Source organism: Panthera pardus, unplaced genomic scaffold, assembly GCF_024362965.1.
Source record: "Panthera pardus isolate Hobbes unplaced genomic scaffold, ASM2436296v1 HiC_scaffold_17, whole genome shotgun sequence".
NCBI lineage: Eukaryota > Metazoa > Chordata > Mammalia > Carnivora > Felidae > Panthera > Panthera pardus.
Genome location: NW_026526732.1, coordinates 146,926,455 through 146,938,825, shown reverse-complemented (window position 1 = coordinate 146,938,825; position 12,371 = coordinate 146,926,455). Strand labels below are relative to the sequence as shown.

The 12,371-nt window shown below is 44.7% G+C and overlaps 1 protein-coding gene and 1 long non-coding RNA gene across 3 annotated transcripts in view; one reads left to right on the top strand and one right to left on the bottom strand.

Annotated features, from left to right (window-relative positions):
• Window positions 1-8,548, bottom strand: part of NUDT3 (nudix hydrolase 3) — a 132,274-nt gene extending 123,726 nt beyond the window's left edge. The window contains exon 1 of one of the 2 annotated variants that reach the window (XM_019456812.2): window positions 8,140-8,548. In XM_019456812.2, coding sequence (XP_019312357.1) covers window positions 8,140-8,238 — 99 coding nt within the window. In that variant the 5' untranslated portion in view covers window positions 8,239-8,548. Of the gene's footprint in view, window positions 1-7,846; window positions 8,027-8,139 lie in introns of those variants that run through there. The other variant, XM_019456811.2, reaches the window with a different exon arrangement.
• Window positions 8,549-8,733: 185 nt separating this feature from the next.
• The window catches only part of LOC128777746 (uncharacterized), a 31,496-nt gene continuing 27,858 nt past the window's right edge, over window positions 8,734-12,371 (top strand). The window contains exon 1 of the long non-coding RNA XR_008423098.1: window positions 8,734-8,875. This is a non-coding gene — a long non-coding RNA (uncharacterized LOC128777746). The remainder of the gene's footprint in view (window positions 8,876-12,371) is intronic.

The window sequence follows — 12,371 nt, the reverse complement described above, 5'->3', positions numbered from 1 at the left end:
CCTGCCATTCAGAGCCTACCCAGCCACAATTTGCCAATCCCCTCCCCACTCTCAGGACCATCACACACTTATCTCCTGCCCAGCACCACCACTGCCTAAAATCAAGTTCACTGACATTTCTGCTCATTGACTGTCTCCCCGCATTTGTTATCAGAAACTTCACAGAAGCAAGAGCCTCCACTCTGCCTCATTCACAGCTGCATTCCAAGAACAGTGTCTGGCCCAGAAGCAGGCATTCAATAAAGTTTGTAAAATGAATGAATGAATATAAGAATGAACATTTTTCCCTACTCAAAGGGTTAGTAAGCTAGGAAGCAAGGGTTTCAAGAAGGCTAGGAAAAAGACTGTGGACATTCTTGAGCCATGTTACCTTAGGGCAGAAATTCTCGAACTGGATTCAAGAAAGTTTTCTTCGGTCTGAGAGGATTTTACTCAACAAGTTGTCTTCAGGTGCATATGTTTTATTACTAAGTTTTAGGTTTGGGGGTTTTATTTCCAAATCCAATTCCCTATTCTTTTATCCACATATCTTTTTTGCCTGTGATGGTTCCTTTGTTCTGTTTCGTACGTTAACCACCATAAAGGAAACACTTCAAGACTCAGCACTCACAAACTTGACATCATATCTCTTTCACTTTGACCTAGATAAGGAACAAAACGATGATGACAGGAAAATATTATGACCATCCCTATCAACCTTCATTTTCAAATTAATTACTCTACTATCAACTAAACTTTGGAATCCAGATTTGACATACACTGTTGGCTATGAACCACAATATTTTTTTTTTTTTCTGAGAGAGAGACAGCATGCGGGAGGGGGAGGTACAGAGAGAGAGGGGACAGAGGATCTGAAGTGGGCTCTGTGCAGCTAGCAGAGAGCCTGATGCGGGGCTTGAACTCACAAACCATGAGATCATGACCTGAGCCGAAGGCAGATGCTTACCCAACTGAGTCACCCAGGCGCCCTGGCTATCCACTGCTTGATTATAGTTTGTTGATGTATTTATTTACTTAGAAATAAAAGGTTCCAAGCTATCAGCAAAATGAAAATCCTTTTCCTCAGGTGATGAATCACTAGGATTGAGGATCAGTACATTTTATCAACCATCCAACACAAATCCTGCAAGATGGCATAGATTCACAAGTTCAACATCTGAAAGAAATCCTAAGTGCCCTGTCATGGGACGATCCACTGAGATTCCAAAAAGATTTACAACCAAATACACATACACTCCCATTGGGCTGATACTCAATATTATCAGACACCTTGTCACTAAGATACTGGAAAAAAGAGACAGAAGACTTCCCTGAAACACTGTTATCACCACATTATTGGTAGACCCTAGCATTCAGTGTATTTGGGGTATTTTCAATTCCTCTACTAGACTGTAAGCTTAAAAAACAGGGGCAATGTCTTCATTCATTCATTCATACAGTCAACAAATAGTATTGAGCATATACTATGTCCTAAACAACAAGGATACAGGAGTGAATAAAACGGACAAAAACTCCTATCCCCATGAACTAGCTTATATTCTAGTGAGAGGAAACAGACAACAACAAATGGGTACATACCATGTCTTGGTGGTGATTTGTGCTGCCAAGAAAAAACAAAGCCTAAGAGACACAGTGACAATGGACTGGTGTATTATGTAGCATGATCATTAAGAACCTGTCTGATGAGACGAAAACTAAGCAAAGACCCAAAAGAAGGGAGCTAGCCATGCAGATAATACGGAGAACAAACAGTACAGAGGCCAGTGTGGCTGGAGGAGAGGAATGAGTAAGAGGGAGAGTGGTAAGAGATGAGATCAGAGCTACGGCAGGGGACCCGAACATCCAGAGCCTTAGAGGTCATGGTGAAGACTGTGGATTCACAGAGACAGAATACCACTGGAGCAGAGGAGTGACATGATCTGACTTCTGTGTTGGAAGAATCACTCCAGCAGCTGTGGTAGACAAGACTAGAGGAGGGAGGGCAGAAGCAAGGAGACCAGTCAGGAAGATTCAGCAGTAGTCCAGACAGGCGGCAATCATGGGTTAGGGTAGGACAGCACAGTGGAGGTTGAAGGGTTAAGGTTAGGCAGGATCTGCTGTCAGATTAGACGTGGGTATGACAAAGGGAGAAGTCAAGGATGACTCCTAGATATCTAACCTGAGCAACTGGTAGCATGGAGACTTCACTTACTGAAAGAGGCACAACAGTAGGAGAAGCAGGTTTGTTGCTGTTTGTTTTTTGGTGGATGGAATCAAGAGTTCAGTTTGGGTATTTTAAGTTTGAGATGCCTATCAGATACCCAAATGGAAATACTGAGTAGACTGCAGGATATTCAAGCCCTGATTTCAGGAGAGAAATTAGGGCTAAACAGAGACAGCCGAAAGTAATCAGTATAAATACGGTACTTAAAGATGAGACTAGATGAGATCACCTACTAGTGCGTGTTGGGGTGGAGGGTGGTTCAAAGACTGTGTCCTCGTGCACTGCAATGGAAGAAGTCAGGAAAATGAGGAGGAATACAACAATACTAACAAGGAACAACCAGAAAGAAAGGGAAGAACTAGAAAGATACCCTAGAAGCAAGGTAAGGAAAGTGTTTCAGGAAGAAAGGAAAGATGGGGTAACAAGGACTGAGAACTGGATTTGTTAACTTGTTATCTTAAAGACTGGTTTTGGCAGAATCACAGGAAAGAGTGCCTGACTGGAATGAGTTCGAGAGAGAATGGGAACTGGGATCGTGGAGACAGCAAGTACAGAAAAGTTTTGCTGTAAAAGGAAAAGAGAGAAATGGGATGGTAGCTGGAGGGAACATGGGGCAAGGGAGCAGTTCTTTTAAGATGGGAAATACTATAGCCTATTTGCCCTGGGAATGATAAAGTAGAGCAGGAAAGGCAATGAAGCAGGAAAGACAGGACACCGATCAGAGTGAGGCCCCTGGGCAGGTGGGAGGGGGTGCATACAAATGCACAGCAGGCAGACAGGCTGGCTTCATGAGGAACCACAGCCTTATTTACCTGGGAATTCCCAGGTTCTTACACAGAGACTAGTCCATGATAGGGCTCTCAAAAAATGAATAAACTAATGTATTCTCAAACAAGGGCCCTTCCTTTCTGTACTAGGCTATGAAGAAAAATATAGATTGCTTCACACAAAGTAGATAGGCAACACTGTATTTACGGAGAAATGAGAATTGCTCAAAAGCAAAAAAAAAAAAAAAAAAGGTTAGGGCAAAGAATGGGAGAAAATGGAGATTGCAGTATGATTTCAGAACAGAAGTCACATCTCAGGAAACAGGCAGAAAAGGAGGTAGTGGGAGAAGTGTCTAACTGACTAACCGGTATTATTAGGTAGGCACAAGGGAACACACACACAAGAAAGCCTCCAGGAAAGACAGAGAAATGAGGATCAGAAATGTCCAGTCAGGTGACTGGATCAACGCACCCATCCTGATCTTAGAACAATGTAATACCGGACAATCACCAAGATCTGTTACAAAAAGACTCTCCAAACAGCCTGGGATCTACTGGAAGCTCTTCGTCATGGTTATCGCCTCTGGGATTACCACTCGTGTTTTACTCCCCTGTCTAGAGCCCAGGGGAAGGTGTGGTCTTGCAGTGACGTCCTTCCACCTGCTCCTCTAGGAGTCAGTTTTACTGACAAACACTAAGGCCACCAGAGTCTCTGCCCACGGAGGATCTCCTGTATCAATCATCTACACACCCAACCTCATGAGTTCAAGGAGCTGAGAAAATGAAACGGCAACCCCTTGCCAAGAGATGGAAAAGCCCAACAAACCAAACTAAGACCCTTAAAGACAGTATTGTCCTTTCTTATTAAAAGCAGTTTTAGGGACACCTGGGTGGCTCAGTCGGTTAGGCGTCCGACTTCGGCTCAGGTCATGATCTCAAGGTCCATGAGTTCGAGCCCCACGTCGGGCTCTGGGCTGACAGCTCGGAGCCTGGAACCTGTGTCAGATTCTGTGTCTGCCCCTCCTCTGCTCATGCTCTCTCTCTCTCTCTCTCTCTCTCTCTCTCTGTGTCTCTCAAAAATAAATTTAAAAAATAATAAAAATTAAAAAACAATAAAAGCAGTTTTAATTTTTAATATACAGGGAAATCTAACTGAGAAAGATCCTATCAGTACTTTTTTTTTCCCTTGAGTAAAAACAGACCCAATAGGCACAGCTTTAACTTTCCTAGGGACTGTGACATCATCTGGTGTATAGCCTGTGTCACTGGCCTTTGTGAGTATTTCACACTGCTAGATAGTTCAACTGTCTAAAAGGCCTGTTATACTCCCCCCACTCCACTCTGGGGAGGGTACAAAGCAAGCCCACTCCTAGTGTGTCCCACTTCCTGTCATTATAGAGGCTCCAAAAAGGGGGAAGAAGGAAAATCACAACTGGAAGTGCTTTCGGAGAGGCAAAGTTGAATAACAGGACAAAGATGAATGTTATATTACCCAATCCAGAACAATAAAGTCTTACTCAAGAGATCAGTTTCAGTCTTCTATACTGTTTAGGATAAAATATTAACTGGAAGATACGGCAGATTAAAAACATACACGCATATGTGTTTGCTAATCTTTTTTGTGGGTCCAAGATCTTATCTTAAATGTAGGCCTACTATTGAACAGTGAGTTGTCTTTCACATACCACACCCACCATGACCTGTGTTTTCCAGTTCAGGTTTCTATAAAGAAAAAAAAAAAACCCTGAAAACATTCATGTGCAGATCTATGTGCAGAGTCCTTCTAGACTTTCAAGACTCCCTTTCCAACTCTTACAGTTTGCTTACCCATACAACTGAGCAGTAATTTCTTTTAACGACTTGCAATTGAGTCATTCTAAAGCATTTGAGGGGCGCCTCGGTGGCTCAGTCGGTTGAGCATCCGACTTCGGCTCAGGTCATGATCTCACAGCTCATGAGTTCGAGCCCCGCGTCGGGCTCTGTGCTGACAGCTCAGAGCCTGGAGCGTGCTTCGGATTCTGTGTCTCCCTCTCTCTCTGCCCCTAACCCACTCACATTCTGTCTCTCTCTCTCTCAAAAATAAATAAACATTAAAAAAAATTTTTTTAATAAATAAATAAAGCATTTGAAATACAAAACCACTCTTTTTGAATTCAAATTTCATGGGCTTACATCATATTTAATTACACTGCAGAATTACAATAACAAGAATGATGAATATAAACAAATACAGGAATAAATATAACTGAATCTTTGTAAGCACACAATTGGCTGGGAGGCCTCATGGTTGGGGGGTTATATCAGACCCAGTGGCGGAGAGGGCAACACCAAGTATTCAGTGCACCAAGTTGGTTAAAGCAGTGGCTGGGTAAAAGACTCTCTACTGTGTACCAGGCTCAAAGTACTGTAATAAATATGTTACTTATCATGAATGCCCCAAAATTAACAATCAGTAAAACTTGTAAGTGGGGGGGGGGGGGGGGGGGGCTGTGGATTTTCTGGCTATTGATTCTTATTTATCAACAGGAAAAACAGCCAGAGGTTTGAAGGAAAGGAAATTCCTTGTCTTCATGCTGTTGGGCCTGTTTGTTCTATCTCTCCCACTAGACTCCAAGCTCCCTACATGTCTGTTTCCTTTTATCTCAATAAACTTGCTCAGTTCACTTGCTGAGTATGTTCCCACTTCCTAACGTGGATCTTATAAGTAAAATTTCCTGGGGCTGAAAAAAAACGTTAGAAGGTCTGATTCACAGTCTACTACCTGCTAATATTTTCTATCTCTTTTTCTTTACATTGTATGTATGTTTCCTGACACTGGTTAATTGAATTTATTAACCAGGGTTCCATTTATATTTATATTACTGTTATATTAATACTGATAATATTCTATGAACTATTCTATCTTGATTAAAGCCATAAGTTCCCATTACAAAATAAAACCAGGCTGAATGTCCTACTGAGTTTGAATTTCACATTCCCACAATATGTGGCAGCTAATACTTCCAGTTTCTGGCACTTCTATTGAGAACATAAAAGTTCTCCCGGAACTAACAAATTACTTCCCTTCTAACACAATTATGTAATCTGAGAGTTGAACGACACCCTAGAGATTATTTTGTGGTCCAAAATCCCTCCCAATTAAGGGATCCCATCAATAAGTACTCAATTTGGGGGGACAGGGAAGGATGTTTATCTTTAAATCCCACATTATAGGGTTCTGCACCCATAGTAGGCTCTTAATACATACTTGTTTAGTTGAACTGAACAAGTCTAAAATGGGTGCATTTCATTAATTTTCTTGTTCTTTCTGGGCTTTTAGCTGTAACATCCAATGAATCTGTAATTAAAAATTTGCATGAATCTTCTGCTCATTAACCAATGTTCAAAAAGAAATTCAAGGAAACTCCACAGTCAAATGTTTTAACATTAAGCCTGCTAATGGCTAATGTCAGTACATAATAAAACTAACAGAAAATGGAAAATCAAGTTTTAGTTTGCGTATGGCCTATAAAGAGTTGCCAATTTACCCAAAATACTCACATGTTCTCAATTTCTAGTATGAGTCTTTAAAAACGAATAAAGTCTTGCATCCTTCATACAACTAAATTATACACCCTTCTACTTATAATTGGGGTGCTCACAGACTTAACCACAGTACTGAAGACATGTTATTATGCTAATTAATTTTCCCTCCAGTTAAAACAGACTGTGATCCCATCTGATTTCCCATAATATGATATGATAAGAGAACAAAGCCTGTGGAGCAGTAAACACCACCAACAATTTTACCTTACTCAAGTATGTATTCCAAAACTATGTAATTTACAACATGGCCCTACTTAGTACCTCTATTACCAGGCATCTGTTTTGGGGACTTTTACAATATATGATAGGACACAAAGTATGTATTTCCAAATTCCATTTCCTTCTGTTTTGCTGAAAGGGAACACACACACACACACACACACACACAGTCCCTCAACAGCACAATTACCGCTTTACTAAATTTTTTCAGGCAATAATTTAAAGTCCCACTTCCTCCTAAATATCTCTGGACAGCAACTCTTGGCAATCCATCTGTCTCTTTCATCACAGCTTCTTTTCATAACTAACGGGTCAAGTTCCGCTCCCCCCATTTCAACACCACGCACTGTACTTGTAGCCTGCCGCGATAGCCCACTGCTGAATGCCAGAATATAGCATATTGAATTTCACTGTCCTTCATTGTTTCCACTTTAACTGCCATTTTACCACCATGCACAGGAGACAAACGCTTTCCCCACAGGCATCTTATGAATTTCCAAAGCAGCTAATTCTTTGTGGATTTACAAAAACGTTTGCCTTCTCTAAATTCCCTTTATCACCACAGAAACGGCTCTGAAAAGCTGAGATTTTTTTTTAAGTACCCCAAGCAAAAACTGATTTTAAGCATTTCTATTTAGCTAGCAAATTTAATCCTAAAGGCCTTCCTATAGGGCAATGTCAGGGCACAGATCTGAAACACCGCCTTTGGCCTTCCCAATGAAAATGAAATATTTTCAGCCCATAAAAATTATCTTATCAAATGTCCTTTCTTCTCAGCTACACCAGAAGGGGCTACCCAGCGCATTGTAAAATAAACAATTAGCTTTGGCTTTTGCACTACGCCCTAAATCTTCCCAACCCCCCCCCCCCCCTTAAGCTCACAGACACACATAATCCCTCTGCAACCCCGAAACCCGCCAGTGAAGTGGACTATTTCTCTGGCACAAAGGGCCGGCCTGCGCCTCGTGCACCGCGGCCTCTGCACACATGTGCGGGCTGACAAGTGCTGAGCTGCCCTTCCTGGATCCAAAGCTGGAGGCCTGGCCCGAAAGCCACACACTTCCCCACCCACCGCCTTCTCTCCGCCGCCACTCTCCCCTATGACAGGCGACGGGCTCTGAAGCTCCCTCGGCCGGATCGGTGCCGTGTGGCCACGCTCGGACCCGCTTCCCCTCCGCCCACCGTCCTTTTTCCTCTCTCCTCTTCCTCGGCTCAAGAAATTCCGTCGGAACTTCATTCAGACGAAAGGAGCGGCCCTGCCAGGGGCGGCAGCACACCGCCCCCGGCGGCCGCGCCCCCCGCGCCTCGGCTGACGGTGGCCGCCGACTCCGGCGACCCCCGGGCCGGCCGGGCCCGGAGCCTCACCTCCTCCTCGCTCTCGCTGCGGAAACACAGGCACGCGGCCCGCTTCTTGTAGCCGTCGCCGTCATAGGTGCGAGTCTGATTCGACTTGAGCTTCATCATCCTCCGGGCCCGGGTGGGGGTGCGGAGCGGGTCGCGGGAGTCGAGGGTGGGGAGCCCGCTCCGGACGGACGCGCGCGCGCGTCCTCGGCTCGGCCAAGGGAAGCAGGGAGGGGAAGCCGCTTCTCCGCTACACGGCTCGGCCGCTGGCCCGCCACGGCTGCCTCATTCCCCGCGGCCCAGGCCCCGCGCCGCCGCCGCCGTCACGGCTGCCGTCGCCGCTGCCGCCACGGCCGCCGCCCCCTCTGCCGCCGCCACCCCCGACGACGACCGCGCCGCCATCTTGGGCGCGCTGCGTCAGCGGCGTAAAGCCGCGCCGGCCTGCGGGACGGCCGCGCGCTCGCAGCGCAGGCCGCGTCCGGGAATCGCACCCTCCCAGTCCGCGCGGCGTAAACGAGCGTCTGGAATGAAAGGGCCGTGCGAATGGAGGCGGCCGCAACGCCAGGAGCGTAGGGGTGGGGAAGGTGGGGCGTGCGCGGAGGAAGTCCGGGGAGAAAGGGGTGCGGACGCACGGTCTCCCCGCTCGGCTGAGCAGCGGCCGGAGCGGAGATCCGGCTATCCAGCTACGCGGCCTGGCGAAGGGAGAGCGGGGGACTTGCCCAAGGTCACACCGCAGTTCCACGGGCGAAGATGACCCAAGGTCAGGCCGCCCGATCTCGGCCTTGTCCGTTCATCTGGGAGGGGGTGAAGGGGAAGGTCTGGAGGAAAAAGTGGGATGCGATTAAACGCCCTGGAGTGTGCAACCTAAATTATCTGGGATTAGGCACTGCACGTCAACGCGGGTGGGGGGTGGCGGGTGCACATTCAATTGACATCCAGAAGCTGTGGAAGTCTCAGGGGCTGGGACATTAACAGATGTTTATCCTGCAATCCTTGATAGGTGCAAAAACAAATGCTTTCTCTTAAGGTAAACAGAAGGTCCAGAAAAGGAAGATGGGTGTGTGTGTGTACGTACACACATAATGCAAATCATAAGGCATCATCGTTCCTGGCAATAAACTAGGACTATATAGTGTGGATGTCAAACACATACATTCTCCAGGGGAAAATATATACCCACACACTGTAGAACAAGGAAAAACGTATAACCTGTGGATATTCTCAGCAGCCCAGACCAAACATAATACGATGCCCGTTCCCTGAATGTGCAATATTTGTCTATGAATTGTTTATTTCCCTTCTTTAACTTGCTTGTATTTGGCACAGTCAAAAAAACCAGGTTCTAAACCAAACCTGGGTTGGGATCTCAATTATATTTATTTACCCCTCTATTTGGCAACTGGCACATGGTAGTAACTTAATACATTGCAACTAGTATTACTGATACTTCACTCAATGCTTGACACGTAAAATGTGGAGTTTCAGTTAATTTGGGTCAATCCACATGCAATACAATTCCCAAAATCTTGGTCATTTTGGTTGTCTTTATAGCTTTCTCTTCTGCCATTACATCTCTGAAAGGAAGGAAGAAAGAAAACAAGTTCTGACTGTAGAAATCCTCTAACGTGTTTGTCAAAAATCTGAAAAATACAGAGGGCATACAAAATTAAATCACGTATCTCTGAGCACATTCAGTAGAGACTTGTAGCCCTCCCCCCGACCCCCACCCCCACCCCCGGCCTTTTCCCCCAGGTTATTACTTTTTTTTTAATAACACTTCTAATTACTACCTAATAGTCCATCATAGGGATGCCCCATCAATTATTTTATCTTTTCCCCATTGTTAGAAGTTTAGGTTATGTCCCCTGTTTCATTAGAACAGCAATGAATGTCCATGAACATAAATCCTTAACCCTATCTCAGGTATTTCCTCAAGATAAATTCCCAGAGGCAGATCAAGGGGGTAGGAATATCTTTGTGGCTCTTGCTGCCTGTTGCCAAAGCCTTTGCAGAAAAGTCTTGAGTGTAATCAATCCAGCAGCTATACAGCCACAGTGTACTACTATCTGCTGTTTTCTTAAGGTTGAGAGCAGAAATGCAAATGACGTTCCTGGTCTCAGTACACCAGAGTGAAGGTAATAAGCAAGTTAGATCGTAAACTCCTCACGGGCAGGCCCTGTGTCATCTACCTGCATGTCTCCACCTTCTAGCACAAGGCCTTGTCCAAAATAAGAGCTCAGTAAATGTTGATTAAGTAGGTGGATGCAGTTTTTCTGTTGTTTCTAATTCCTTCCCCAGCTTACGGGCCTGTGTAGTTGCAAGAACCCACAGGACCACTCCAGGTTTCTTGCTTTTGTAGTAATTACTTTTTCTTTGTAATTTTTCTTTTTACTTTCAACCAAAGGATCCCACCCTTTCCTGGAAGATAGCAGTAAAGACCAGATTTAAATTCATTAAAAAATTATTATTATATTATTCCAGTTAAATACTTCTCCAAAAGTGCTACAAGAAAGAACTAGTATGGGGGCACCTAGGTGGCTCAGTGGGTTGAAGTGTACGACTTCAGCTCAGGTCATGATCTCACCATTCGTGAGTTCGAGCCTCTAGTTGTGCTGACAGTTCAGAGCCTGGAGCCTGCTTCAGATTTTGTGTCTCCCTCTCTCTTTGCCCCTCCCCTGCTTGTTCTCTCTCTCTCCCTCTCTCTGTCTCTCTCTCAAAAATAAATAAAAAACATTTTAAAAATTTAAAAAAAAAAAAACCCTACTTACAGTTTCTTGAACCTCTAGGGCATCATCCAGGTCTTTGAACATGCTTCCCTGGTGTCTAGAAGGCTTTTCTTCCAAGACCCTCACTTCATTGTTTCTCCCCACCAACCCAGAAGAAGCCAAACTATATTTATCCTTCGAAACTCAAATTGAGGGGCTCTTGATTTCAGCTCAGGTCATAACCTCATAGTTCATGTGATCAAGCCCCACGTCAGGCTCTACCCTGACAGCACAGAACATGCTTGGGATTCTCTCTCACCCTCTCTCTCTACCCCACCGTCTCTCTCTCCCTCTCAAAATAAATATTTTTAAAAACTTGAATTAAGGGGCACCTGGGTGGCTCAGTTGGTTAAGCATCCGACTTCAGCTTAGGTCATGATCTCACAGTTGGTGGTTTCAAGCCCCATGTCAGGCTCTGTGCTGACAGCTCAGAGCCTGGAGCCTGCTTCAGATTCTGTGTCTCCCTCTCACTCTCCCCCTACCCGAGTCATGCTCTGTTTCTCTCCGTCTCAAAAATAAACATAAAAAGATATAAACAATAAATAAATAAACAAATTAAAAGTTACCTCCTCCAGGGGTGCCAGGGTGGCTTAGTCAGTTAGGTGTCTGACTCTTGATCTCAGCTCAGGTCTTGATCTCAGGGTTGTGAGTTCAAGCCCCACCACATAGGGCCCTGAGCTGGGCATGAAGCCTACTTAAAAAAAAAAAAAAAAAAAAAAAAAAAAAAAAAGGCTACCTTGGCCTGAGTTTGTCCTGCTTTATCACATTGTCACATGGTACAGTACTGTCACAGTTTTCTTGCCAATCTCACATTTTAAACTTCTTGAAGGCAGTCTATGTTTCACTTATCCTTGTTTATTTCACTCTGCAGTTATCTCAGGGCCTGACACAGAACACACCTCAAAACAATTTTGTTAATGAAAAAACAACTCCTGCTCTTCCAAAACCTGATCTTGAGTACAGAGCTTAATTACCTGCTCAGTATGGAATGAGACTCACTTGTCTGTAGGAACACCCCCCCCCCCCCAACGACACACCCAAAATCTGCCCTTTGAATGAAGATCACATAGCCTTCTCCTGATCCCACACTTCAGGGATCATCCATAGTAACTTTTTAGGGTTAATCCTGAATGGAATGACAAAATACAGAAAATTGTTTTTCACAGGTTCCTTGCTCCATCCTGCGTCCTTAACATGCCATTCACTCTGTCCACCTCCCAGGACTACCTTGTCCATCCCATCAAGTCCCCCAGGAGCACCTAGTGTTTCTGATCCCTGCTGTTGTAGTACTTACCCATTGATGCATAACAAATCTCAAAACGTAGTGACTTAAAACATGAATCATTTCTCATGATTTCTGTAGTTAAGAATCTTGGAGTTGAGGCACCTGGGTGGTTCTGTAGGTAAAGCTACAGGTCTTGATTTCGGCTCAGGTCACGATTTCACAGATCATGGGATCGAGCCCCACATCAGGCTCTTTGTGCTGGGCAT